At 59.7% G+C, this 26,326-nt stretch overlaps 1 protein-coding gene across 4 annotated transcripts in view; it reads left to right on the top strand.

The window, feature by feature from the left end:
- EPHA8 (EPH receptor A8) overlaps positions 1–26,326 on the top strand; it is a 150,749-nt gene that overhangs the window by 14,567 nt on the left and 109,856 nt on the right. For 3 of the 4 annotated variants that reach the window (XM_075906310.1, XM_075906309.1, XM_075906308.1), the window contains exon 2: positions 15,378–15,442. In XM_075906310.1, coding sequence (XP_075762425.1) covers positions 15,378–15,442 — 65 coding nt within the window. Of the gene's footprint in view, positions 1–15,377; positions 15,443–16,524; positions 16,657–26,326 lie in introns of those variants that run through there. The other variant, XM_075906311.1, reaches the window with a different exon arrangement.

Below are 26,326 nucleotides of genomic sequence, written 5' to 3'. Positions count from 1 at the left end.
TTTCATTGCTCTCCTAGCCTCAGGCCCCCAGGCCGGGGTTCCCACCGGCAGCCCTGCGGCTGCTCAGGCCTGAGCCGGGTTTCAACGTGCTCAGGGGCTGCAGCTCCCGTTTCAGGGCTCTGGGTGCTCAGCACCTTCCTGGGTCCAGCCCATTCGCTTCAGGCAACCAGGTCTGACCATTTGCTCAGCAGGAAGGGCTGTGATTAGCTCCACAGTCCACCGGCGGCTGCTGGTGTGGGCAAGCCACCCACTGCAAAGCCATGAGCACAGGCATTGGTGCCCTGTTCCCGACAGGATCCACCCCACAGCCAGCGACGCTGGCTCCCATGCTAAGTGCCAGCGTCTCTGTTTCCTTGGTTCCGAAGTCCTGGAGCCACGTGAGTCTGGGAGACTCACCCTGCCCCGAAAAGGGCCGTTCCTTGGCCTTCTCGTGGAGGAGAAGAGATTGAAGGAGCTTTCCAGGCCCCCCGCCCGCAGCCAGGGAAAGACCCAGCAGGCTGCCACTGTCTAAATCCCACGCTCTGTAAGCCGGGCGAGGGCGTTCGAAGGCTCAGGGTGGACCACTCTGCGGATTCAGTTGTTGGCTTCAGATTAGGGATGTCGACGTGTAGTTGACTATTCGATTAATCGATACACTAGGCTTATCGGTTAATTTTGTCAACTATACACATTTCCCCCTCCCCCCTGCTGTCTCTATCACAGGCAGGGAGTGGGGGGAGCTAGTTTCCCCCCGCACCGGCTCCACCGTGCTGCCTGCCCACCTCCGTGCTGCTGCCTCTATCCCGTGGACAGGGGCTGTTTCCATCCCGCACTGCTGCCTGGTTTTTAAACTGGCCCCCGCCTGCCACCCCACGCTACAGAAAGTCGGGTAACCGATAGGAATTCGATTAACCAATATTTAACATCCCTACTTCAGATACCGGCCGCACCTGCCCCTTGCAAATATTGCTTCAGTCTAGAGGAAACGCTCACTACTCCCAGGTGAGCCTCCTGCGGGGCACCCCTTCCCCATGGACTCCAAGGCCAGAGCGGCTCATTGGGATCTTTCAGCCTGACCTGCTGGAGCCCCCGACAAGGCGACCAGCTGGCTCGAGAGCAGGTATTTTCAAACCTCCGCTCTTGACAAGGCTGGCGGCGGAGAGGCTGCGCCCGAGGCTCGCTCTGTTCTGCGGTTGGACCCCGTTGCTTTATCCCTGGCGCGGCACTGGGCCAGCAGTGGGGAGATCGCGCAGCGGGGGCCGGGAGCCCTGCTTGGAGGGGGCGCTCAGCGGGCTAGCGAGGGAGGCTGAGAGCAGGTGTGCGGGGAGGCCGGGGGAAGCGTTTCATTAGCAATGCAAAAGGCGTCATTCCGCTCCGGAGGGAGCCTGGCTGGGAATCTGGGAGGCCTTTGAAGTTGAGATGATGAAGGAGGAAGCCCAGGGGGCTGGAGCTGCCTCCACTGACCCTTCCTCCCCGTGTGTGCCACTGCGATGGCTGCTGGGAGGGAGGGGGCCAGTCGCAGAACCGGGGACTGCGGCAGGTTCAGCATTAGACAGGGCCCTTGCTCCCTGCTGCCGTCACAGGTGAGTGACAGGGACCTCTTGGGAGGCAACCAGTCGGCCAGGGCTCACTGCCCTGTCTCTGCACTGCCCCCAGAGCTGGGGGTAGCCGCGCCCTGGCCCCGTGGCAGGCCTCCTGTTAGATATAGTGGGAGCTGTCCACTCGCTGGGCGCTAGGCCTGGGCTGTGGGTGACCCCCGCTGGCCTGTCTGTGAGCACTGCCCAGCAGGTAGACAGTGGCCGGCTGGGGCGTCTCACCTGAGCAAGGAAGGGGTGTGGCTACCTGGGGGGTTTGGGGAGAGGCCGTCTTGGCTGGGAAAACATGAAGAGAAGAGACCAACTGAGGGTTCAGGGGCCTGTGGACCCCAATCCAAGGGGTCTAGGGCTGCCAGCCCCTGACTCCGTATGTGCACATCACGCCTCTGCCGTGCTGTGTCCTGGAGACGCAATAACCCCTCCCCGTTCTACTGGCTGGCGGGGTGCAGGATCGGGGTCCCCGCCGCACCGCCACAGAGCCCAGGAGCACGGCGTGCTGGGAGCGGTTTCCTGTGCCTTTCAGCGATGCCAGTGTCTGTTGTGTGACTAAGTCACCTTCCACCGTGGCGAGAAACTTCCCTTACGGGGCTGGATCGTCGTCTGTTCCAACTGGGGATTAATCCAGCTTCTTGACACACTGCCCAGGGCAGCATGGCGAGTGGTTAGAGCGCAGGCAGGGTCTGAAGGACGGCTCGCAGCGCAGCCAGCTCCAAGGGATTCAGCAACGTCCTTTGCCTCTGAGTCCCCAGTCCAACAAGATATGTCCCATTCCTCGCCCCCCGACTCTGCCGCTCCCTCCCCCGCGTGGGGCCCTCGGGTCTCTCGTGTGGCGTTGGCGGCGTGGGGGCTGCTGTGGGCGGGGCAGCGGGCAGTGCTCGGCCGCTCACTTCACGCAGGACAGTGAGATACGGCCAGTCCAGCCAGGCGAGCGCCGCGCCATCCCGGGAGCACGTCCCGCCCTTCCTCACGCCTTGCCCAGGGCGCCCATCCGGCCCCGTTCCTGGCAGTGCTGCAGGCCGTGTTTTAAAAAGCGGGCACCTTGTCCCTGCAGTGCCAGTGGGTCCTGTCCCCTTCCCCGCCCTCGCCTGGACTTCATCCCTGCAGTGGGGCAGGGTGGGCAGGCAGCCGCCGGTGCTCAGAGCTTCAGCCACGGAAGTCTCGAGTACCCTGAGTGCTGGCGGTGCCTCCCCCCATTGGGGGGTTGGAGCCCTGAGCTCCGGCGGCTCCTCCCCCCTCACTGTGGGGGTGGAGCCCGGAGTGTTGCCCCCGCATCCCGCTGCAGGGCTGAAGCCCCAAGCACCAGTCCCCCCCCCCGGGCATGGGGGAAATATGGTCACCCTGTCCTTGTGCCTCCTGCTCTCTGTCTGCGACCCCCCCATTGCTGCAGGGGGCTGAGACGTGGGAGTGGCTGCTGGGCCAGACGGAGCGTGGTTCCCATCGGCGGCTGTTTGCAGAGCTTGGATGAGCCCGCAGCCCTGTGCTAGCAGAACAGCCCGGCGCTAGAGCCGCGTCCCCCCTCCCCGCCCCGCATGGGCCCTGCCCTGGGAATGCGCCGTGACCCCCGCCGAGAAGGGTCTCTGCTGATGAGCCTGTCGCCCTCAGGCAGCTCCTCCCTGCCTGGCAGCAGAGCCGCAGACCCAGCACCCCAAAGAGCAGGACCCTGCGCCGGGTTTAAGCAGCTGCCAGGTGCTGCCCTGGGTGGGGACAGGCGAGAGTCGCAGCTCCCGAAGGTCCACACGGGCTGGCGTCGCCCTGGCTTGCGCTGCGGTCACCACCCACCTCTCCCGGCCCTGCAGGCCCCTCCCTTGGGGGCAAGTGGGGAGGGGGCCCAGGACCTTGTCCTGGTGAGGATGCAGGGCCCAGGGTCCTGAGGGCGGAAGCGGCATCCTGCCAAGGCTCCGCTCCCTTGCCCTTGTCAGTAATCGCAGGGCTCACCATGGCATCCAGCGACCACCCCTACCAGAGAGCATGGCCCTCCCCGGCCACAGGGCTCTCTGGGGAGCAGGGACTCGACCAGGGCCTGGGCTGGCCGTGCGAGCTCTGCCGAGTCTGTGCCTGGGCCATGCAGGAGGTCAGAGGAGGTGATCACAGTGGTCTCTTCTGGCCTTGGACTCCAAGGATGTAGCAGTGTACACGGATGTTGGAGCAAACAGCTTCATGGTGCAAGTGCCTGAGCCAGTGTGGCTTGTGTTGTGCCATGGGGTGGGAGCACACAGCCTCCTGGTGTGGGTTGTGCTGGGCCGTGGGGTGGGAGCACACAGCCTCCCGGTGTGGGTTGTGCTGGGCCATGGGGTGGCAGCACACAGCCTCCCGGTGTGGGTTGTGCTGGGCCGTGGGGTGGGAGCACGCAGCCTCCCGGTGTAGGTTGTGCTGGGCCGTGGGGTGGGAGCACACAGCCTCCCGGTGTGGGTTGTGTTGTGCCGTGGGGTGGGAGCACACAGCCTCCTGGTGTGGGTTGTGCTGGGCCGTGGATGGGAGCACACAGCCTCCCAGTGTGGGTTGTGCTGGGCCGTGGGGTGGGAGCACGCAGCCTTCCGGTGTGGGTTGTGCTGGGCCGTGGGGTGGGAGCACGCAGCCGCCTGGTGTGGGTTGTGCTGACCGTGTGGTGGGAGCACGCAGCCTCCTGGTGGGAGCACGCAGTCTCCTGGTGTGGGTTGTGCTGACCGTGGGGTGGGAGCACGCAGTCTCCTGGTGTGGGTTGTGCTGACCGTGGGGTGGGAGCACGCAGCCTCCTGGTGTGGGTTGTGCTGACCGTGGGGTGGGAGCACGCAGTCTCCTGGTGTGGGTTGTGCTGACCGTGGGGTGGGAGCACGCAGTCTCCTGGTGTGGGTTGTGCTGACCGTGTGGTGGGAGCACGCAGTCTCCTGGTGTGGGTTGTGCTGACCGTGTGGTGGGAGCACGCAGCCTCACGGTGTGGGTTGTGCTGACCATGGGGTGGGAGCACGCAGCCTCCTGGTGTGGGTTGTGCTGACCGTGGGGTGGGAGCACGCAGTCTCCTGGTGTGGGTTGTGCTGACAGTGGGGTGGGAGCACGCAGCCGCCTGGTGTGGGTTGTGCTGACCGTGGGGTGGGAGCACGCAGCCGCCTGGTGTGGGTTGTGCTGACCGTGGGGTGGGAGCACGCAGCCTCCTGGTGTGGGTTGTGCTGACCGTGGGGTGGGAGCACGCAGCCGCCTGGTGTGGGTTGTGCTGACTGTGTGGTGGGAGCACGCAGCCGCCTGGTGTGGGTTGTGCTGACCGTGGGGTGGGAGCACGCAGCCTCCTGGTGTGGGTTGTGCTGACCGTGGGGTGGGAGCACGCAGCCGCCTGGTGTGGGTTGTGCTGACCGTGTGGTGGGAGCATGCAGCCTCCTGGTGTGGGTTGTGCTGACCGTGGGGTGGGAGCACGCAGCCTCCTGGTGTGGGTTGTGCTGGGTCGTGGGGTGGGAGCACGCAGCCTCCTGGTGTGGGTTGTGCTGACCGTGGGGTGGGAGCACGCAGCCGCCTGGTGTGGGTTGTGCTGACCGTGTGGTGGGAGCATGCAGCCTCCTGGTGTGGGTTGTGCTGACCGTGGGGTGGGAGCACGCAGCCTCCTGGTGTGGGTTGTGCTGGGCCGTGGGGTGGGAGCACGCAGCCTCCCGGTGTGGCTTGTGTTGTGCCGTGGGGTGGGAGCATGCAGCCTCCTGGTGTGGGTTGTGCTGTGCGGTGGGGTGGGGTGGGAGCACGCAGCCTTCCGGTGTGGGTTGTGCTGGGCCGTGGGGTGGGAGCACGCAGCCTCCCGGTGTGGCTTGTGTTGTGCCGTCGGGTGGGAGCACACGGCCTTCCGGTGTGGGTTGTGCTGGGCCGTGGGGTGGGAGCACGCAGCCTCCTGGTGTGGGTTGTGCTGACCGTGGGGTGGGAGCACGCAGTCTCCTGGTGTGGGTTGTGCTGACCGTGGGGTGGGAGCACGCAGTCTCCTGGTGTGGGTTGTGCTGACCGTGTGGTGGGAGCACGCAGTCTCCTGGTGTGGGTTGTGCTGACCGTGTGGTGGGAGCACGCAGCCTCACGGTGTGGGTTGTGCTGACCATGGGGTGGGAGCACGCAGCCTCCTGGTGTGGGTTGTGCTGACCGTGGGGTGGGAGCACGCAGTCTCCTGGTGTGGGTTGTGCTGACAGTGGGGTGGGAGCACGCAGCCGCCTGGTGTGGGTTGTGCTGACCGTGGGGTGGGAGCACGCAGCCGCCTGGTGTGGGTTGTGCTGACCGTGGGGTGGGAGCACGCAGCCTCCTGGTGTGGGTTGTGCTGACCGTGGGGTGGGAGCACGCAGCCGCCTGCTGTGGGTTGTGCTGACTGTGTGGTGGGAGCACGCAGCCGCCTGGTGTGGGTTGTGCTGACCGTGGGGTGGGAGCACGCAGCCTCCTGGTGTGGGTTGTGCTGACCGTGGGGTGGGAGCACGCAGCCGCCTGGTGTGGGTTGTGCTGACCGTGTGGTGGGAGCATGCAGCCTCCTGGTGTGGGTTGTGCTGACCGTGGGGTGGGAGCACGCAGCCTCCTGGTGTGGGTTGTGCTGGGTCGTGGGGTGGGAGCACGCAGCCTCCTGGTGTGGGTTGTGCTGACCGTGGGGTGGGAGCACGCAGCCGCCTGGTGTGGGTTGTGCTGACCGTGTGGTGGGAGCATGCAGCCTCCTGGTGTGGGTTGTGCTGACCGTGGGGTGGGAGCACGCAGCCTCCTGGTGTGGGTTGTGCTGGGCCGTGGGGTGGGAGCACGCAGCCTCCCGGTGTGGCTTGTGTTGTGCCGTGGGGTGGGAGCATGCAGCCTCCTGGTGTGGGTTGTGCTGTGCGGTGGGGTGGGGTGGGAGCACGCAGCCTTCCGGTGTGGGTTGTGCTGGGCCGTGGGGTGGGAGCACGCAGCCTCCCGGTGTGGCTTGTGTTGTGCCGTGGGGTGGGAGCACACGGCCTTCCGGTGTGGGTTGTGCTGGGCCGTGGGGTGGGAGCACACAGCCTCCCGGTGTGGGTTGTGCTGGGCCGTGGGGTGGCAGCACACAGCCTCCCGGTGTGGGTTGTGCTGGGCCGTGGGGTGGGAGCACACAGCCTTCCGGTGTGGGTTGTGCTGGGCCGTGGGGTGGGAGCACACAGCCTCCCGGTGTGGGTTGTGCTGGGCCGTGGGGTGGGAGCACACAGCCTTCCGGTGTGGGTTGTGCTGGGCCGTGGGGTGGGAGCACACAGCCTTCCAGTGTGGGTTGTGCTGGGCCGTGGGGTGGGAGCACGCAGCCTCCTGGTGTGGGTTGTGCTGACCGTGGGGTGGGAGCACGCAGCCTCCTGGTGTGGGTTGTGCTGGGTCGTGGGGTGGGAGCACGCAGCCTCCTGGTGTGGGTTGTGCTGACCGTGGGGTGGGAGCACGCAGCCGCCTGGTGTGGGTTGTGCTGACCGTGTGGTGGGAGCATGCAGCCTCCTGGTGTGGGTTGTGCTGACCGTGGGGTGGGAGCACGCAGCCTCCTGGTGTGGGTTGTGCTGGGCCGTGGGGTGGGAGCACGCAGCCTCCCGGTGTGGCTTGTGTTGTGCCGTGGGGTGGGAGCATGCAGCCTCCTGGTGTGGGTTGTGCTGTGCGGTGGGGTGGGGTGGGAGCACGCAGCCTTCCGGTGTGGGTTGTGCTGGGCCGTGGGGTGGGAGCACGCAGCCTCCCGGTGTGGCTTGTGTTGTGCCGTCGGGTGGGAGCACACGGCCTTCCGGTGTGGGTTGTGCTGGGCCGTGGGGTGGGAGCACGCAGCCTCCTGGTGTGGGTTGTGCTGACCGTGGGGTGGGAGCACGCAGTCTCCTGGTGTGGGTTGTGCTGACCGTGGGGTGGGAGCACGCAGTCTCCTGGTGTGGGTTGTGCTGACCGTGTGGTGGGAGCACGCAGTCTCCTGGTGTGGGTTGTGCTGACCGTGTGGTGGGAGCACGCAGCCTCACGGTGTGGGTTGTGCTGACCATGGGGTGGGAGCACGCAGCCTCCTGGTGTGGGTTGTGCTGACCGTGGGGTGGGAGCACGCAGTCTCCTGGTGTGGGTTGTGCTGACAGTGGGGTGGGAGCACGCAGCCGCCTGGTGTGGGTTGTGCTGACCGTGGGGTGGGAGCACGCAGCCGCCTGGTGTGGGTTGTGCTGACCGTGGGGTGGGAGCACGCAGCCTCCTGGTGTGGGTTGTGCTGACCGTGGGGTGGGAGCACGCAGCCGCCTGCTGTGGGTTGTGCTGACTGTGTGGTGGGAGCACGCAGCCGCCTGGTGTGGGTTGTGCTGACCGTGGGGTGGGAGCACGCAGCCTCCTGGTGTGGGTTGTGCTGACCGTGGGGTGGGAGCACGCAGCCGCCTGGTGTGGGTTGTGCTGACCGTGTGGTGGGAGCATGCAGCCTCCTGGTGTGGGTTGTGCTGACCGTGGGGTGGGAGCACGCAGCCTCCTGGTGTGGGTTGTGCTGGGTCGTGGGGTGGGAGCACGCAGCCTCCTGGTGTGGGTTGTGCTGACCGTGGGGTGGGAGCACGCAGCCGCCTGGTGTGGGTTGTGCTGACCGTGTGGTGGGAGCATGCAGCCTCCTGGTGTGGGTTGTGCTGACCGTGGGGTGGGAGCACGCAGCCTCCTGGTGTGGGTTGTGCTGGGCCGTGGGGTGGGAGCACGCAGCCTCCCGGTGTGGCTTGTGTTGTGCCGTGGGGTGGGAGCATGCAGCCTCCTGGTGTGGGTTGTGCTGTGCGGTGGGGTGGGGTGGGAGCACGCAGCCTTCCGGTGTGGGTTGTGCTGGGCCGTGGGGTGGGAGCACGCAGCCTCCCGGTGTGGCTTGTGTTGTGCCGTGGGGTGGGAGCACACGGCCTTCCGGTGTGGGTTGTGCTGGGCCGTGGGGTGGGAGCACACAGCCTCCCGGTGTGGGTTGTGCTGGGCCGTGGGGTGGCAGCACACAGCCTCCCGGTGTGGGTTGTGCTGGGCCGTGGGGTGGGAGCACACAGCCTTCCGGTGTGGGTTGTGCTGGGCCGTGGGGTGGGAGCACACAGCCTCCCGGTGTGGGTTGTGCTGGGCCGTGGGGTGGGAGCACACAGCCTTCCGGTGTGGGTTGTGCTGGGCCGTGGGGTGGGAGCACACAGCCTTCCAGTGTGGGTTGTGCTGGGCCGTGGGGTGGGAGCACACAGCCTCCCGGTGTGGGTTGTGCTGACCGTGGGGTGGGAGCACGCAGCCTCCTGGTGTGGGTTGTGCTGGGCCGTGGGGTGGGAGCACGCAGCCTCCCGGTGTGGGTTGTGCTGACCGCGGGGTGGGAGCACGCAGCCTCCTGGTGTGGGTTGTGCTGACAGTGGGGTGGGAGCACGCAGCCGCCTGGTATGGGTTGTGCTGGGCCGTGGGGTGGGAGCACGCAGCCTCCCGGTGTGGGTTGTGCTGACCGTGGGGTGGGAGCACGCAGCCTCCTGGTGTGGGTTGTGCTGACCGTGGGGTGGGAGCACGCAGCCTCCTGGTGTGGGTTGTGCTGACCGTGGGGTGGGAGCACGCAGCCTCCTGGTGTGGGTTGTGCTGACCGTGGGGTGGGAGCACGCAGCCTTCCAGTGTGGGTTGTGCTGGGCCGTGGGGTGGGAGCACGCAGCCTCCCGGTGTGGGTTGTGTTGTGCAGTGGCGGGGAATATGCAACCTTGTGGTGCAGTTGTGGGCTGTGCCCTGGAGTAGGCACACATGGCTTCCTGGTGTAGCTGGCTGTGCTGCGGTTTGTCCTGCTCACAGGCAGGGAACAAATGGAGCAAGTGCCCCGAGGCCTGGACCTCCTTGCTGCTGCGACTGTAGCGGCCAGAGCCCCAAACCCTAGAAATTGCTGCCAGAGTGGTGCGCGGCGCCCTCCAGGCAGCATGGGGCGGGGGAAACAGCGCTCTCCGGGCAGTGCTGAGGACTGTTGAATCCCACTCCTTCCGCCTGATGCCCTGCCCTTTCCTGGGGCACACGGCAGGGCTGTCCCTGTGCTGTCACCCCTCTGGCTGTGGGGCATTAGTACGTGGCCACACGTGGGGGGGGGGGGGTGCTGTGGTATGGGAGCACAGGTCCTCACGGTGTAGTTTGGCCTGTGCTTTAGCTGAGGGACAGGAACACACAGTCTCCTGGTGTCGATGAGTGTGCCGCAGAGTGGGAGCACATGGCCTCATGGTTTAGGTGGGTGTGCTGTAGCAGTGGGGGAGGAACATTGGTCTTACAGTTGTAGGTTGTGCTGTTCTGTGTGTGGGAGCACACAGGCTCACAGTTTAAGAACACCACTTGTCATCACCTACAGCCCCCAACTTAAACCTGTCCAACACATTATCAATAAACTACAGCCTATATTGGAACAGGATACTAAACTCCGAGAGGCTCTGGGAGACAGACCCATAGTCTCCTATAGACAGCCACCTAACCTCAAGATGATTCTTACCAACCACCACAGGACATACCACACTAATACCAACCCTGGTACCTTCCCTTGCAACAAACCCCGTTGCCAGCTTTGTCCACATATTCATTCTGCTGACACCATTATTGGGCCTAACCAAGTGAGTTATAAGATCAAGAACACATATTCTTGATTTATGCTCTCATGTGCCAAAAGTGTCCGTCTGCTATGTGCATTGGACAAACGTCTCAGATACTTTGCCAAAGGATCAATGCCCACAAAACAGATATCAGACAGGATCACAAAGAAAAAACAGTTTCTTGCCATTTCAACCAGAAAGGACATTGTCTCAACGACTTGATTACCTGCATCCTGCTTCAAAGACCTTTTAACACCAGACTTGAAAGAGAATCCTCTGAACTGTCATTCATGCTTAAATTCCACACTTTACACTTAAGTTTGAATAAAGACTCTAATTATCTTACCCATTACAAAGATAGCTTCCCCAATTATCACCTCTAATATCATTAGCTCACAGACATTTACCTCCTCCCCTCATTCCCCTTCTGTTCTGCAATGTGATTTGTCCTTTTCATATGTGTTCTTTTTTTAATTGTATCCTTTGGTATATATGGTTGTGCCAATTTTCTTCCACTATTTGATCTGAGGAAGTGGGTCTGGCCCACGAAAGCTCATCACCTAATAAACCATCTTGTTAGTCTTTAAAGTGCTACATAGTCCTGTTTTTTGCTTCCGTTTAAGTTGGGCTGTGCTGCGGGGTGGGAGCACGGGGCCTCACGGTGTATGTTGGGCTGTGCTGTGGGGTGGGAGCACAGGGCCTCACGGTGTATGTTGGGCTGTGCTGTGGGGTGGGAGCACAGGGCCTCACGGTGTATGTTGGGCAGTGCTGCGGGGTGGGAGCACAGGGCCTCATGGTGTATGTTGGGCTGTGCTGCGGGGTGGGAGCACAGGGCCTCACGGTGTATGTTGGGCTGTGCTGTGGGGTGGGAGCACAGGGCCTCACGGTGTATGTTGGGCAGTGCTGCGGGGTAGGAGCACGGGGCCTCACGGTGTACGTTGGGCAGTGCTGCGGGGTGGGAGCACAGGGCCTCATGGTGTATGTTGGGCTGTGCTGCGGGGTGGGAGCACGGGGCCTCACGGTGTATGTTGGGCAGTGCTGCGGGGTGGGAGCACGGGGCCTCACGGTGTATGTTGGGCTGTGCTGCAGGGTGGGAGCACGGGGCTCACGGTGTACGTTGGGCAGTGCTGCAGGGTGGGAGCACGGGGCCTCACAGTGTATGTTGGGCAGTGCTGCAGGGTGGGAGCACGGGGCCTCACGGTGTATGTTGGGCTGTGCTGCGGGGTGGGAACACAGGGCCTCACGGTGTATGTTGGGCAGTGCTGCAGGGTGGGAGCACGGGGCCTCACGGTGTATGTTGGGTTGTGCTGTGGGGTGGGAGCACAGGGCCTCACGGTGTATGTTGGGCAGTGCTGCGGGGTGGGAGCACGGGGCCTCATGGTGTACGTTGGGCAGTGCTGCGGGGTGGGAGCACAGGGCCTCACGGTGTATGTTGGGATGGGCTGCGGGGTGGGAGCACAGGGCCTCACGGTGTATGTTGGGATGGGCTGCGGGGTGGGAGCACAGGGCCTCACGGTGTATGTTGGGATGGGCTGCGGGGTGGGAGCACGGGGCCTCACGGTGTATGTTGGGATGGGCTGCGGGGTGGGAGCACGGGGCCTCACGGTGTACGTTGGGATGGGCTGTGGGGTGGGAGTATGGGGCCTCATGGTGTATGTTGGGCTGTGCTGTGGGGTGGGAGTATGGGGCCTCATGGTGTATGTTGGGCAGTGCTGTGGGGTGGGAGTATGCGGCCTCATGGTGTATGTTGGGCTGTGCTGTGGGGTGGGAGTATGGGGCCTCATGGTGTATGTTGGGCTGTGCTGTGGGGTGGGAGTATGGGGCCTCATGGTGTATGTTGGGCTGTGCTGTGGGGTGGGAGTATGGGGCCTCATGGTGTATGTTGGGCAGTGCTGTGGGGTGGGAGTATGGGGCCTCATGGTGTATGTTGGGCAGTGCTGTGGGGTGGGAGTATGGGGCCTCATGGTGTATGTTGGGCTGTGCTGTGGGGTGGGAGTATGGGGCCTCATGGTGTATGTTGGGCAGTGCTGTGGGGTGGGAGTATGGGGCCTCATGGTGTATGTTGGGCTGTGCTGTGGGGTGGGAGTATGGGGCCTCATGGTGTATGTTGGGCAGTGCTGTGGGGTGGGAGTATGGGGCCTCATGGTGTATGTTGGGCAGTGCTGTGGGGTGGGAGTATGGGGCCTCATGGTGTATGTTGGGCTGTGCTGTGGGGTGGGAGTTTGGGGCCTCATGGTGTATGTTGGGCAGTGCTGCAGGGTGGGAGCACGGGGCCTCACGGTGTACGTTGGGCAGTGCTGCAGGGTGGGAGCACGGGGCCTCACGGTGTATGTTGGGCAGTGCTGCAGGGTGGGAGCACGGGGCCTCACGGTGTATGTTGGGCTGTGCTGCAGGGTGGGAGCACGGGGCCTCACGGTGTACGTTGGGCAGTGCTGCAGGGTGGGAGCACGGGGCCTCACGGTGTATGTTGGGCAGTGCTGCAGGGTGGGAGCACGGGGCCTCACGGTGTATGTTGGGCTGTGCTGCGGGGTGGGAACACAGGGCCTCACGGTGTATGTTGGGCTGTGCTGCAGGGTGGGAGCACGGGGCCTCACAGTGTATGTTGGGCAGTGCTGCAGGGTGGGAGCACGGGGCCTCACTGTGTATGTTGGGCTGTGCTGCGGGGTGGGAACACGGGGCCTCACAGTGTATGTTGGGCAGTGCTGCAGGGTGGGAGCACGGGGCCTCACGGTGTATGTTGGGTTGTGCTGTGGGGTGGGAGCACAGGGCCTCACGGTGTATGTTGGGCAGTGCTGCGGGGTGGGAGCACGGGGCCTCATGGTGTATGTTGGGCAGTGCTGCGGGGTGGGAGCACGGGGCCTCATGGTGTATGTTGGGATGGGCTGCGGGGTGGGAGCACAGGGCCTCACGGTGTATGTTGGGATGGGCTGCGGGGTGGGAGCACAGGGCCTCACGGTGTATGTTGGGATGGGCTGCGGGGTGGGAGCACGGGGCCTCACGGTGTATGTTGGGATGGGCTGCGGGGTGGGAGCACGGGGCCTCACGGTGTATGTTGGGATGGGCTGCGGGGTGGGAGCACGGGGCCTCACGGTGTACGTTGGGATGGGCTGTGGGGTGGGAGTATGGGGCCTCATGGTGTATGTTGGGCTGTGCTGTGGGGTGGGAGTATGGGGCCTCATGGTGTATGTTGGGCAGTGCTGTGGGGTGGGAGTATGCGGCCTCATGGTGTATGTTGGGCTGTGCTGTGGGGTGGGAGTATGGGGCCTCATGGTGTATGTTGGGCTGTGCTGTGGGGTGGGAGTATGGGGCCTCATGGTGTATGTTGGGCTGTGCTGTGGGGTGGGAGTATGGGGCCTCATGGTGTATGTTGGGCAGTGCTGTGGGGTGGGAGTATGGGGCCTCATGGTGTATGTTGGGCTGTGCTGTGGGGTGGGAGTATGGGGCCTCATGGTGTATGTTGGGCAGTGCTGTGGGGTGGGAATATGGGGCCTCACGGTGTATGTTGGGCTGTGCTGTGGGGTGAGAGCACAGGGCCTCATGGTGTATGTTGGGCTGTGCTGCGGGGTGGGAGCACAGGGCCTCACGGTGTATGTTGGGCAGTGCTGCGGGGTGGGAGCACGGGGCCTCACGGTGTATGTTGGGCTGTGCTGCGGGGTGGGAGCACGGGGCCTCACGGTGTATGTTGGGCTGTGCTGCGGGGTGGGAGCACAGGGCCTCACGGTGTATGTTGGGCAGTGCTGCGGGGTGGGAGCACGGGGCCTCACGGTGTATGTTGGGCAGTGCTGCGGGGTGGGAGCACGGGGCCTCACGGTGTACGTTGGGCAGTGCTGCAGGGTGGGAGCACGGGGCCTCACGGTGTATGTTGGGATGGGCTGTGGGGTGGGAGTATGGGGCCTCGTGGTGTATGTTGGGCAGTGCTGTGGGGTGGGAGTATGGGGCCTCATGGTGTATGTTGGGCTGTGCTGTGGGGTGGGAGTATGGGGCCTCACGGTGTATGTTGGGCTGTGCTGTGGGGTGGGAGTATGGGGCCTCACGGTGTATGTTGGGCTGTGCTGTGGGGTGGGAGTATGGGGCCTCATGGTGTATGTTGGGCTGTGCTGTGGGGTGGGAGTATGGGGCCTCACGGTGTATGTTGGGCAGTGCTGTGGGGTGGGAGCACGGGGCCTCATGGTGTATGTTGGGATGGGCTGTGGGGTGGGAGTATGGGGCCTCATGGTATATGTTGGGCTGTGCTGTGGGGTGGGAGTATGGGGCCTCATGGTGTTGTGACGTAGTGGGGGTACTTGTTGGGCTGTGGTGACCCCTGCTGTCTGGAGCAAGACCCAGCAGGGAAAACCTCACTAGGCAGAGGTAATGCCAAACTTGTTGAACCAGTGGCCAGACACCCCCCATGGAGAGGAACAAAGGAAGGTGGATGCTGCCCTGGCTGGGGGGCATGGCTTGGAGAGGGTTAGTTAGTTCCTATCTGGAAGGCAGGGAATAAGGAGCTGGGGAGGGGGCTGGGACTCCCCTATCTCAAGGGGGGGCACTGAGGCCTCTTAGCCCCAGTTCCTGTAACCAGATTACATCTGTGCTGCGCTGTGCTGGAGGAGCAATAAACCACCCTCAATTCCACTGGCTGGTGCAGTCTGTTTGTGCCATTTCGGGGTGCAGGAGACGGCGAACCCCCAACGCGCCGTCACAGGTGTATGTTGGGCTGTGCTGCAGGGTGGGAGCACAGGGCCTCATGGTGTATGTTGGGCTGTGCTGTGGGGTGGGAGTATGGGGCCTCATGGTGTATGTTGGGCTGTGCTGCGGGGTGGGAGTATGGGGCCTCATGGTGTATGTTGGGCTGTGCTGCAGGGTGGGAGCACAGGGCCTCATGGTGTATGTTGGGCTGTGCTGTGGGGTGGGTGTATGGGGCCTCATGGTGTATGTTGGGCTGTGCTGCGGGGTGGGAGTATGGGGCCTCATGGTGTATCTTGGGCAGTGCTGTGGGGTGGGAGTATGGGGCCTCATGGTGTATGTTGGGCTGTGCTGCGGGGTGGGAGTATGGGGCCTCATGGTGTATGTTGGGCAGTGCTGTGGGGTGGGAGTATGGGGCCTCATGGTGTATGTTGGGCTGTGCTGTGGGGTGGGAGCACGGGGCCTCACGGTGTATGTTGGGCAGTGCTGTGGGGTGGGAGTATGGGGCCTCATGGTGTATGTTGGGCAGTGCTGCGGGGTGGGAGCACGGGGCCTCACGGTGTACGTTGGGCTGTGCTGCAGGATGGTAACAAGAGGCTTCACGGTGTACGTTGGACTGTGCTGCTTCTCAGGCTGTTTGTGACAGTTGAGCATGTTTCTAACGTGTTTTTCCTCCTGTGTTTTCTAGTGAACTTACTGGACACGGCAGTGATCCCCGGGGACTGGGGCTGGCTGACACACCCGTCGCATGGGGTAAGTCTGAGGCTCCCAGCGGAGCAAACAGGGGCTATGGTGCGTGCTGCCTGTGCCCTGGTGGGTGCTGGGGGTGAGCGGAAGGAAGGGCCGTGCCGTCTCCCGGAGTGGCCCAGCACGGGGCTGTTGTGCCGGGGTGTCCCCTGGGCATGGTGGAGGGTGCTGTGGTCCCCGGCCCACTCGGCTGTACTGGGCTGAGCACATGCAGGAGCTGGAGTCTCCTCTGGCTGTTGTCTAGCCCAGGAGGCCGGAGTCACCCCACAGCGTCTCATCAGCCGCAGGAGGACCCCAGCTGGTGCTAGCAGCGCAGCTGCGAGTGTGTGGCAGATCACGGGAGTTGTCCAACGGCGGTGCAGCTGGGGGGACACTCGCAGGTTTCTGCTCACAGCTGGGAACAGCACAACCTGCCACAATCACCCGGACCCGCAAGCCAGGCTGACGTGCCTAGATTCAAACACACCAACTGCCCTGCACGGGCATGCGCACACACGGACGCACCGAACCCCCGTTTGACTGCCCCCACCCCCAGACATCCACTTTTAGAGCAGATCTAGAGTGGGAGCGAAATGCCAGCCACACCGATCCCTTTGCCCAGTTGCTGTTTGGCAGCCCATCTGCTCCTCTCCTAGGCGGCTGTGTCCCTGAGGGCCCCCGCCCGCTGGCCTATGCTGGCAGAGCAGCAGGCCAGCGTCAAAGCCAGTCCCAAGATGGAGAGGGCCCTGGGAGAGGCCCGGCTCTGCTGCGGCCATAGCCATAGCCCTGTAGTGTGAGGGGCTCGGGCTCGCGTCAGGACGGGACAAGCGATCAGCACTGCCCACGTGCGTGCACATCTGGGCCGGGGCAGATGCCATCCCTAGTCCCCACTGTGCTGGTGTTGGGGTTTCTGCTCTGAGACTTATGCTCGTCCAGTCTGGGAACGCACCCTTCCCACCGGGACCTACGGGACCAATCACAGCCAAGCAACACCGCTTCCAGTGCGAGTGAGTTGGGGCTGCAGTTGCCTTCCCGAAAGTGTCGAGTTTTTACTTTCCCCTCTGTCTTTTCGAAACGAAATGCCCTAAGGTTTTCCGTTCCTTCTCACAGAGGAATTGTTCCAAGCCTCCAGGAATCTCCTCTGGTCTGCTGCTGGAGTTCTCTCTCTTTGGGAAGGAGTGGTTAGAACTGTGAATTCTTAATAACGAGGCTGAAATTGTGTAGAGAATATTATCAAATATGTAAGTACATTGACTCATTGGCTCAGGTCTGATTTTGGCACTTAGAAACAATGTTCCTTCTAAGCTTTTCCATCCATGTGTGGAATAATTTTCATGCACTAAGGCATGTGCAGATGTGCACCACTAATAGAAACACAAAAGCTGGCTGGGGTGCTCTGCTAATCAGCTGGTTGGCATTTGGATCTTTCCCGAGTGCTGCACAAGCACCCAGCTCACAGGGAACATAGTTAGAAACGGCCGTCAGGAGAGCCAGAATGTATCGCAGGCCAGTGGTCTCCAGCCTTTCTTTGCCCAATATCGCGTTTTACATCTCAGGGAAACCCAGGAGCTACCATCCCCTTCCCTGAGACCCCTTCCTTCCTCAATCCCCGCCCACTCCATTCCCCCCTCTCTGTCATTTGCTCTCCCCACTCCCACCTTTCCCTGGGCTGGGCCAAGGGGTTCTGGCGAGGAAGGAGTGAGGGGTGCAAGCTCTGGGAGGGGGCTCCAGGCTAGGATGGAGGTTGGGTGCAGGAGAGGGTACAAGGAGCTGGCTGGGGGGCGGGGCTCCATGCTGGGGCACAGTTTGGCGTGCAGGTGGCTCTGGGAGGAGGTGCGAGGTGGAGGCTCCGGCTGGGACTTGCTCACCTCAGCAGGGCCCCATGCCGCTCCCCAAAGTGACCAGCTGCAGGCTCCTCGCAGGGGGAGAGGGACAGCATGTCCCCCCTCCCAGCACTGCCCTCCCAGCTCCCATTGGCCAGGACTCAGCCCCTGGGAGCTGCAGGCACAAGCATCCCCCTCCCTCCACGGGGCGCACAGAGACAAGCCTGCAGCCAGAGGCTTCTGGGAGCAGCCTGGAGCCGGGTGGGCAGGCAGCCCGTCGGAGCCCTGCTGGACTTCAGTGTCCGGAGATTGCACTCAACTGGCTGCGGCTCCAGGGTCCACCCGCCGGTCGCAAGGACCAGGTTGGCGACGGCTGCTGCAGATGGTCAGACCTTTCCCAGCCCTGCCCCGCACGCCCGCACCCGGCTGTGCCTCGCAGCACGGTTCCCAGCGTGCTGCCCTGCCGGGGCTTCAGTGACTCCAGCAACAAGGCCTTTGCCGTGTCCTTCAGGAAACGTTGCCACATCTCTGGACTGTAAAGCCTCGCCGCTGGCGCTGATCCGGTTCTTTGTTCGCTTCCGTCCACTCCCTGCTCCTCGGCTCCTTCCCCCACAAGCCTCTCGCGTCCCGGCTGCTCCTTTGCAAGCTCTGCCTGCTGCAGCCAGCCCCTTCCTGCTCTCCAACGGATCCCTTTGGCTAGTGCTCTGGGGCCTGGCTCCCGTGAGCGAAAGGAGCAAATCTCCATTGAGTGCAGCGGACGGGGCCCACTCTGGGGCCAAGGAGTGCCCTGCTGCCCAGTTCATGTTCTTATTCTCCTGCAATCCCCTGCTGCTTGAGACAGCTGAGTGCGTCCTGTGCCTTTGCCCTCCTCCACTCTTCGCTTGGCCAGTGCCTCGGCACTCATCTTCCTGCTCCTCCGTCCCGTGTCCTTGCACAACCTCTGCTGCGCCCACGCGTGAGCCACTGTCCGGGCCAGGGACATCCAAGCCTCCTGCGCCAGGCTCCACTCTCTCTCCTCTCTGCTGGCGTCTCACAGGTGGCCTGCACCAGCTCACAGCCATTTGCTCCAGAATGAACTTTATCCGTGCTCCTAATCTGAGTCCCACTCAGCTCCACTGCCCGCCCGTCTGCCACGCTGGGGACTGTGATGGCCTTGACTTCCCCAGGAGTCAGACCTTGTCTGCACAGGCAAGTCCCAGCGCGGTGACTTTCGAGGCGTCCGTGCTGGTCAGGTTCTGAGAGTGCGCTAGCGCCGCAGATGCTGAGCTCCCGGGAACCACCTCGGTGAGAGGCGCAACAGCTACAGCGCCGAGGTGCCACAGCTACAGCCTGGGGTGTCGGGGGTGTCACAGCTACAGCCCGGGGTGTCAAGGTGCCATAGCTACAGCCTGGGGTGTCAAGGTGCCATAGCTATGGTGTTGGGGTGCCGAGGTGTCATGGCTACAGCACCAGGGTTGTGACGTAGTGGGGGGCTGTCTGCTCTGTAACCCGGGGTCCCCTACACTGTGCTGTGTGATTCCCACTGACTCACCCACGTGTGTGTTGGCCCAGACACCCCGTCCCAGCCTGAGCAGATAACAGGGCTCTTCCCGGGGACAGACAAAGGGAGGGAGGGGAGACGGACACCGGGCTGGGGGCAGGGCCTGGGAGCTGGGCACTTCTTGGCTGGGAAACATGAAGAGAAGAGACCAAGCTGAGTACTGGAGGTTCGGGGGCCTGTGGACCCCACCCCAAGGGATCTGAGGCTGCCTGGGCCCTCACTCCGATGCCCACCTCGAACCCAGGCTGTGCTGCACCTCACAGAAGCAATAAACCCTCTGTTCTACTGGCTGGTGGAATCTCATCTTGCTGCAGACGGGGTGCAGGATCGGGGGGGGGGCCCGACTAGCCGCCACAGGGGTGCTGGGTGCCATGGCTACAGCGTTGAGGTGCTGGGAGTGCACCACAGCATCATGACTGTTCTCCGGTGCCTGCTCTACAAGGCCTGGCCTTGCCTCTCTGGTCATTGCTTTGGACTCTCTGCCCTGCCCTCAGGTGACCCTCCCCCCCTTGACTTCCTTTGGGATTGTGAAAGTCCCCTTGCGGGGGAGGGATGGAGCGCGCTCAGGCCAGCCCCTGTGGAGCCCAGCTTGGAGCCATGCTGAGGCGAGGAGGCCTGTCCGGTCCCAGCTTCACGCCAGCCCAAGGAGTCCCGAGAAGGGCAGCTCTGCAGGTGCGTGGCTGGAAGGGGCGGTGACCGGGACGCATTGCGCTGCAGGGTTGAAGTGGAGGAGCTGTGGACACCCACCACGAGGCAGGGGACAAACTGCTGCTCTGGTGCTGTGCCCCTGACCTGCTGCTTCTACAAAGAGCTGGCGCCCTTGGGGACTCCCCCCTTGGAAGTCCCCGTGGATACTTTGGGGACTCGGGGGCCATCCGAGAGTCGACTGAGCCAGGAGGCGGAAGTCCTGGAGGGAAGGTACCAAGGGGGAGGCGGACCCAGAGCCAGGCAATGGCTCGGCGGCCCCAACTGCATGCAGTCAGGAGCAGTTCCCCCCCGGAGGAGGCCAGCTGGTCACAGTACGTGGAGCCTGGGGAAGCACAAACAGCAGAGGATGCCCCGGTAGGTGGCTTCGGTTTCTGGAAGGGCTGACGCGAGCTCTTGGGGCAGGAGGGGGGCAGAGAGCAGGCTGGGTCTGTGAAGGGCTGGTGCTGACACAGGGACAGTCAGACGCGAACCAGGGTTTGATGGAGTTTCTCCCTTCACGGTGCTTGGCCCCACAGATCTCATCGACAGTCTCATGCGGGTTCTGGGCAGTCTGCCTCTGCAGGTTCTTTGGGGGCGTGTCCAGTGTTCCAAGTTTAAATACGTGACATTCAGGGGATCACAAGCTGCCTTTCCATTACATGAAAACAAGCAACAGCCACCCAAGCAAACAGACACCATTGTGCTGAGTGCGCTGTAGGGACCGGTCAGTCGCCCATTGGCAGTGCAGCCGCTGCGCTCCGTGCTTGGCACAACTAGCACCGGCTTTCCGCCTCCAGTGCCGATCCTTGTGGCCCTGCACTGCACTTTAAGAGCCCTGCTCGTCAGCTGTTCACACTCCGCCTCCGGGCGCTGTGCCTCACTGGTTCGAACTAGGGTGGCTAATGTAGGCAATCAAAGTTGCAAATGAAGCCCGGGATTTAAATATCCCGGGCTTCATTTGCATCTTGCCGGGCGATGCCATTTTTAAATTCCCGTTAGTGTGGACTTGGTGCCCGCGGCTACATGCGGCACGGAGTAGGTAGTTTGAATTAGGCTCTCTAGTAACGCACTAACGGGGATTTAAAAATGGCAGCGCCCGGCAAGATGCAAATGAAGCCTGGGATATTTAAATCCCAGGCTTCATTTGCAACTTCGATTGCCTACATTAGCCACCCTAGTTCGAACTGGGGTGGCAGTGTAGACATACCCTGAGAGACTTTCACCCTTCCCTTCACCAAGCATTGGGAAGTGTCCAGGGGAGTGAAGCGGACAGGGGGCTGCAGACGGAAGTTTAGGAGGGAGAGCAAGAGATCCCGCCACTAAACAGGCTGCCAGTTTCAGTTACTTGCGGAAGTTGGGACTGAGTGCCTGATCCTTTGTTCCCTTGATTGCCTTTGATCAGCCTCAGGATTAGCCTTCCCCTGTGTGACTCACGAGGGGGCAGGCCTGACCTGGGCGAGCAGGCTTTAAAAGCCAGGAGCGAAGCGGACAGGGGAGTTTGAGGGAGTTTGAAAGAGGGAGGCCTATGATGGTTTGGAAGACCCACAACACCTGTGCCAGCACTGCTGTCTCCTCCGCCTACGCCTGTAGTCAGACAGACCACCTGAGTATGGATGCCTCTCCCCAGATCCTGGTGTGGTTTTGCAGGGCCTGTGGCTTGCAATTCCTCCTTACTGATATCCAGGCTGGGGGACCAGCCAATGTGAAAGCTGTCTGCTAGTGGAATCTCTCAGGCAGCAGGTGGGAGAGCTACAGGAGGCGGTGGCTAGATTGAGGAGCATCCGAATCCACAAGCAATTCCTGGACCGCGTTCATGAGGAGACAGCTGAGGTAGCTGTCCCAGTACACAGGACTGCTGACACACCACTGGTGGAGGAGGAGATGGCTCAGGGCGTCATTGGCAGCTGGTTACTTCTGGTAGTAGGCACTGCTCCACCCCACCGTGGTACTAGGAAACCATTACACTTTTCTTGATACAGGAGATAAGGAATCACCCCCTACAGCAGAGGAGAAGCCTTGTACCCCCAAGGCTGGAAGGTCTGCAGGCACCACTGTGAGGAGGAAACCTAGGGAAGTGGTGGTCGGAGATTCCCTTCTCGGGGGGACGGAGGCGCCCATCTGTTGTCCTGACATGTCATCTCGGGAGGTGCTGCCTGCCAGGGGCCCATACCCGAGACGTTATGGCCCTCTGACTGCTACCCCACGCTACTCATCCATGTGGGCACTAGTGGTGCTGCAAGGCGTGACACTGAGCGGATCAAGAGTGACTCCAGGGCTCTGGGAGTGCGGGTGAAGGAGTCTGGAGCGCAGGTGGGGTTCTCTTCAGTCCGTCCTGTCAAAGGTCGGGCCCAGGCAGAGACAGGTGCATCCTGGAGGTGAATGCCTGGCTGCGAAGATGGTGTCACCAGGAGGGCTTTGGCTTCCTCGACCACAGGGTGCTGTTCCAAGAAGGACTGCTAAGCAGGGATGGGGTTCACCTTTCAAGGAAGGAGAAGACCGTATTTGGATGCAGACTGGCTAACCTAGAGAGGAGGGCTTTAAACTAGGTTTTACAGGGGCAGGTGACCAAAGCCCACAGCTAAGTGGAGAACATGGAGACCTGGGAGATGGGTTGGAAATGGGAGGGAGTGTGGGCTACAATAGCAGAGAAAAAGGAGGGACAAGGCAGAACTGGGAGGCAAGATCAATCAGTATCTTAGATGCGTATATACAAATGCAAGAAGTATGGGGAATAAGCAGGAAGAACTGAAAGTGCTAATGAATAAACACAACTATGACATCGTTGGTATCAGAGAGACTTGGCGGGATAATACACACGACTGGAATATTGGTACAGAAGGGTCCAGCTTTCTCCAGGAAGGATAGGCAGGGGAAAAGGGAGGAGGGTGTTGCCTTATATATTAAAAATGTACACACTTGGACTAACATGGAGATGGACGTAGGAGACAGACGTGGGTTCGGTTAAAAGGGGTAAAAAACAAGGGTGATGTCATGCTAGGAGTCTACTACAGGCCTCCTACTCAGGTGGAAGAGGTGAATGAGGCTTTTTCTAAACAACTCACAAAATCATCCAAAGCGCAGGATTTGGTGGTGATGGGGACTTCGACTATCCAGATATATGCTGGGAAACTAACACAGCAGGGCACAGACTATCCAATAAGTTCTTGGACTGCATTGAAAACAAGTTTTTATTTCAGACGGTTGAAAAAGCTACCGTGCGGGGGAAGCTGTTCTAGATTTGATTTTAACAAATAGGGAGGAACTGGTTCAGAATTTGAAAGTGGAAGGCAGCTTGGGCGAAAGTGATCATGAAATCATAGAGTTCATGATTCTAAGGAATGGTAGGAGGGAGAACAGCAAAATAGAGACAATGGATTTCAGGAAGGCAGATTTTGGTAAGCTCAAGGAATTGGTAGGTAAGGTCCCATTGGAAGTAAGACTAAGAGGAAAAACAACTGAAGAGAGTTGGCAGTTTTTCAAAGGGACATTATTAAGGGCCCAAAAGGAAGCTATTCTGCTGTGTAGGAAAGACAGAACGTACGGCAAAAGTCTGCCTTGGCTTAACCAGGAGATCTTGCATGATCTCAAAATGAAAAAGGAGTCATATAAAAATGGAAACTAGGACAACTTACAAAGGATGAATATAGGCAAACGATACAGGAATGCAGGTGCAAGATTAGAAAGGCAAAGGCACAGAACGAGCTCAAACTAGCTACAGACGTACAGGGAAATAAGAAGACATTCTATAAATACATTAGAAGCAAGAGGAAGACCAAGGACAGGATAGTCCAGGGGTGGGCAAAAGGGCTTCTGCGGGCAGGACCAAGAGGGTGGATCTGGCCCGAGGAGGCCCTGCTGCTCCCCTGCCCACAGGCCAATTAGGACCTGGGGGCAGGGGAGTGCCCAAAGCCTTCTCCACTCTGCCTCCGTCCGGCGAGCAGCGCACGGTGCTTTGAAGTGCCACGTGCTGCTCGCTGGGCGGGAGGAGGGGGTGAGAATGGAGGACGCTGTGGGGGAGGGAGCTGCGTGAAACTTCCTGCACCCTGCACTGGCCCTGCGAGGAGCCTGTGGCACTTCCAAGTGCCACGTGCTCCTCGCAGGGTGGGAGGAGGCTTCCTGCGCTCCTCTGTCCCCAAGCCCTGATTGGCCTGGGGGTGGGGGAGCGTGCCAAGCCTCTTCCAGGGCATGGGTGTCTCCCAAAGGGGCTCCCCCACTCGCAGACCAATCATGGACTGGGGGTGGGGTAGCCCCACCCCTTCTGGCATGGCCTGAGGTTACTTCAATCATTTTTGAAGTGGCCCCTGGGCAAATATTATTGCCTACCCCTGGGGTAGGCCCACTGCTCAGTGCGGAGGGGAAAACAGTAACAGGAGGCTTGGAATTGGCAGACACGCGTCTTTGTTTTGGTCTTCAGCAAGATCTCTGATGAAGGATGCCTGACATAGTGAATGCTGGTGGGAAGGGGGTAGGTTTAGAAGATAAAATAAAAAGAGCAAGTTAAAAATCACTTAGGCTAAGTCTACACAGCGTCCCTCTTCCGCAAAAGGGTCAAGCAAATAAAGCACGGATTAGCATATTGCTGCACTTCATTTGCATAATTAATTAGGAGCCATTTTTGCGCAAAAAGGTGCCATCTACACAGCACCTTTTTGTACAAACCTCCACCTCTTGCTCAAGAGCCGTTCTTCCTGAAAAAAATGGGGAAGAACAGCTCTTGTGCAAAAACCTCTTGCACAAAAATGGCTCCTAATTAATTATGCAAATGAAGCACAGCAATGTGCTAATCTTTGCTTCATTTGCATAGGCTTTAGCAGTAGAGGGAAGTTGTCTAGATGTAGCCTTAGAAAAGTTAGATGTCTGCAAGTCACCAGGGCCTGATGAAATGCATCCTCGAATACTCAAGGAGCTGATAGAGGAGGTATCTGAGCCTTTAGCTATCATCTTTGAAAAATCATGGAAGACAGGAGAGATTCCAGAAGACTGGAAAAAGGCAAATCTAGTGCCCATCTATAAAAAGGGAAATAAGAACAACCCAGGAAACTGAAGACTGGTCAAAAAACAGGACTATGCAGCACTTTAAAGACTAACAAGATGGTTTATTAGATGATGAGCTTTTGTGGGCCAGACCCACTTCCTCAGATCAAATTATGGAAGAAAATTGGCACAACCATATCTACCAAAGGGATACAATTAAAAAAAGTGAACACACATAAAACTGACAAATCAGATTTTAGAACAGAGGGGTGTGTGGGGGAGGTTAGTGTCTGAGATAATGATATTAGGGGTGCTAATTGATAATCTGATTTGTCAGTTTTAAGTGTGTTCACTTTTTTTGATTGTATCCCTTTGGTATATATGGTTGTGCCAATTTTCTTCCATAATTTGATCTGAGGAAGTGGGTCTGGCCCATGAAAGCTCATCATCTAATAAACCATCTTGTTAGTCTCTAAAGTGCTGCATAGTCCTGTCTTTTGTTTCAGCAAGACCAGACTAACACGGCTACCTCTCTATTACAGACTGATCAGTTTAACTTCTGTGCCAGGACAGATAATGGAGCAAGTAATTAAGGAATTAATCTGCACACACCTGGAAGATTATAAGGTGATAGGTAACAGCGAGCATGGATTTGTAAAGAACAAATTATGTCAAACCAATCTGATAGCTTTCTTTGATAGGATAACAAGTCTTGTGGATAAGGGAGAAGCAGTGGACGTGGTATACCTAGACTTTAGTAAGGCATTTGATATGGTCTCGCATGATCTTCTTATCAATAAACTAGGCAAATACAACTTACATGGGGCTACTATAAGGTGGGTGCATAACTGGCTGGATAACCATTCTCAGAGACTAGTTATTAATGGTTCATAATCATGCTGGAAAGGCATAACAAGTGGGGTTCTGCAGGGACCTGTTTTGGACTGGTTCTGTTCAATATCTTCATCGCTGATTTAGATATTGGCATAGAGAGTACGCTTATTAAGTTTGCAAATAATCTGAAGCTGGGAGGGGTTGCATCTGCTTTGGAGGACATGGTCATACTTCAAAATGATCTGGACAAACTGGAGAAATGGTCTGAGGTAAATAGGATGAAGTTTAATAAGAAGAAATGCAAAGTGCTCCACTTAGGAAAGAACAATCAGTTTCACACATACAGAATGGGAAGCAACTGTCTAGGAAGGAGTACAGCAGAAAAGGATCTAGGGGTCATAGTGGACCTCAAGTTGAATATGAGTCAGCAGTGTGATGCTGTTGCAAAAAAAGCAAACATGATTCTGGGCTGCATTAACAGGTGTATTGTGAGCAAGACACGAGATGTCATTCTTCCGCTCTACTCTGCACTGATTAGGACTCAGCTGGAGTATTGGGTCCACTTCTAGGCACCACATTTCAAGAAAGATGTGGAGAAATTGGAGAGGGTCCAGAGAAGAGCAACAAGGATGATTAATGGTCTAGAGAACATGACCTATGAAGGAAGACTGATAGAATTGGGCTTGTTTAGGTTGGAAAGGAGAAGAGTGAGAGGGGACATAATAGTGATAGAAATGTAGCCGTGTTAGTCTGGGGTAGCTGAAACAAAATACAGGACTAACAAGATGGTTTATTAGGTGATGAGCTTTCGTGGGCCGGACCCACTTCCTCAGATCAAATAGTGGAAGAAAATAGTCACAACCATATATACCAAAGGATACAATTAAAAAAAAAAAGAACCCATATGAAAAGGACAAATCAAATTTCAGAACAGAAGGGGGATGCGGGGCGGGGGGAAGGTAAATGTCTGTGAGCTAATGGTATTAGAGGTGATAATTGGGGAAGCTATCTTTGTAATGGGTAAGATAACTGGGGTCTTTGTTGAGACCCATG

Source organism: Pelodiscus sinensis, chromosome 23 (assembly GCF_049634645.1).
Source record: "Pelodiscus sinensis isolate JC-2024 chromosome 23, ASM4963464v1, whole genome shotgun sequence".
Taxonomy (NCBI): Eukaryota; Metazoa; Chordata; order Testudines; family Trionychidae; genus Pelodiscus; species Pelodiscus sinensis.
This window is presented reverse-complemented; position numbering and strand designations above follow the sequence as displayed.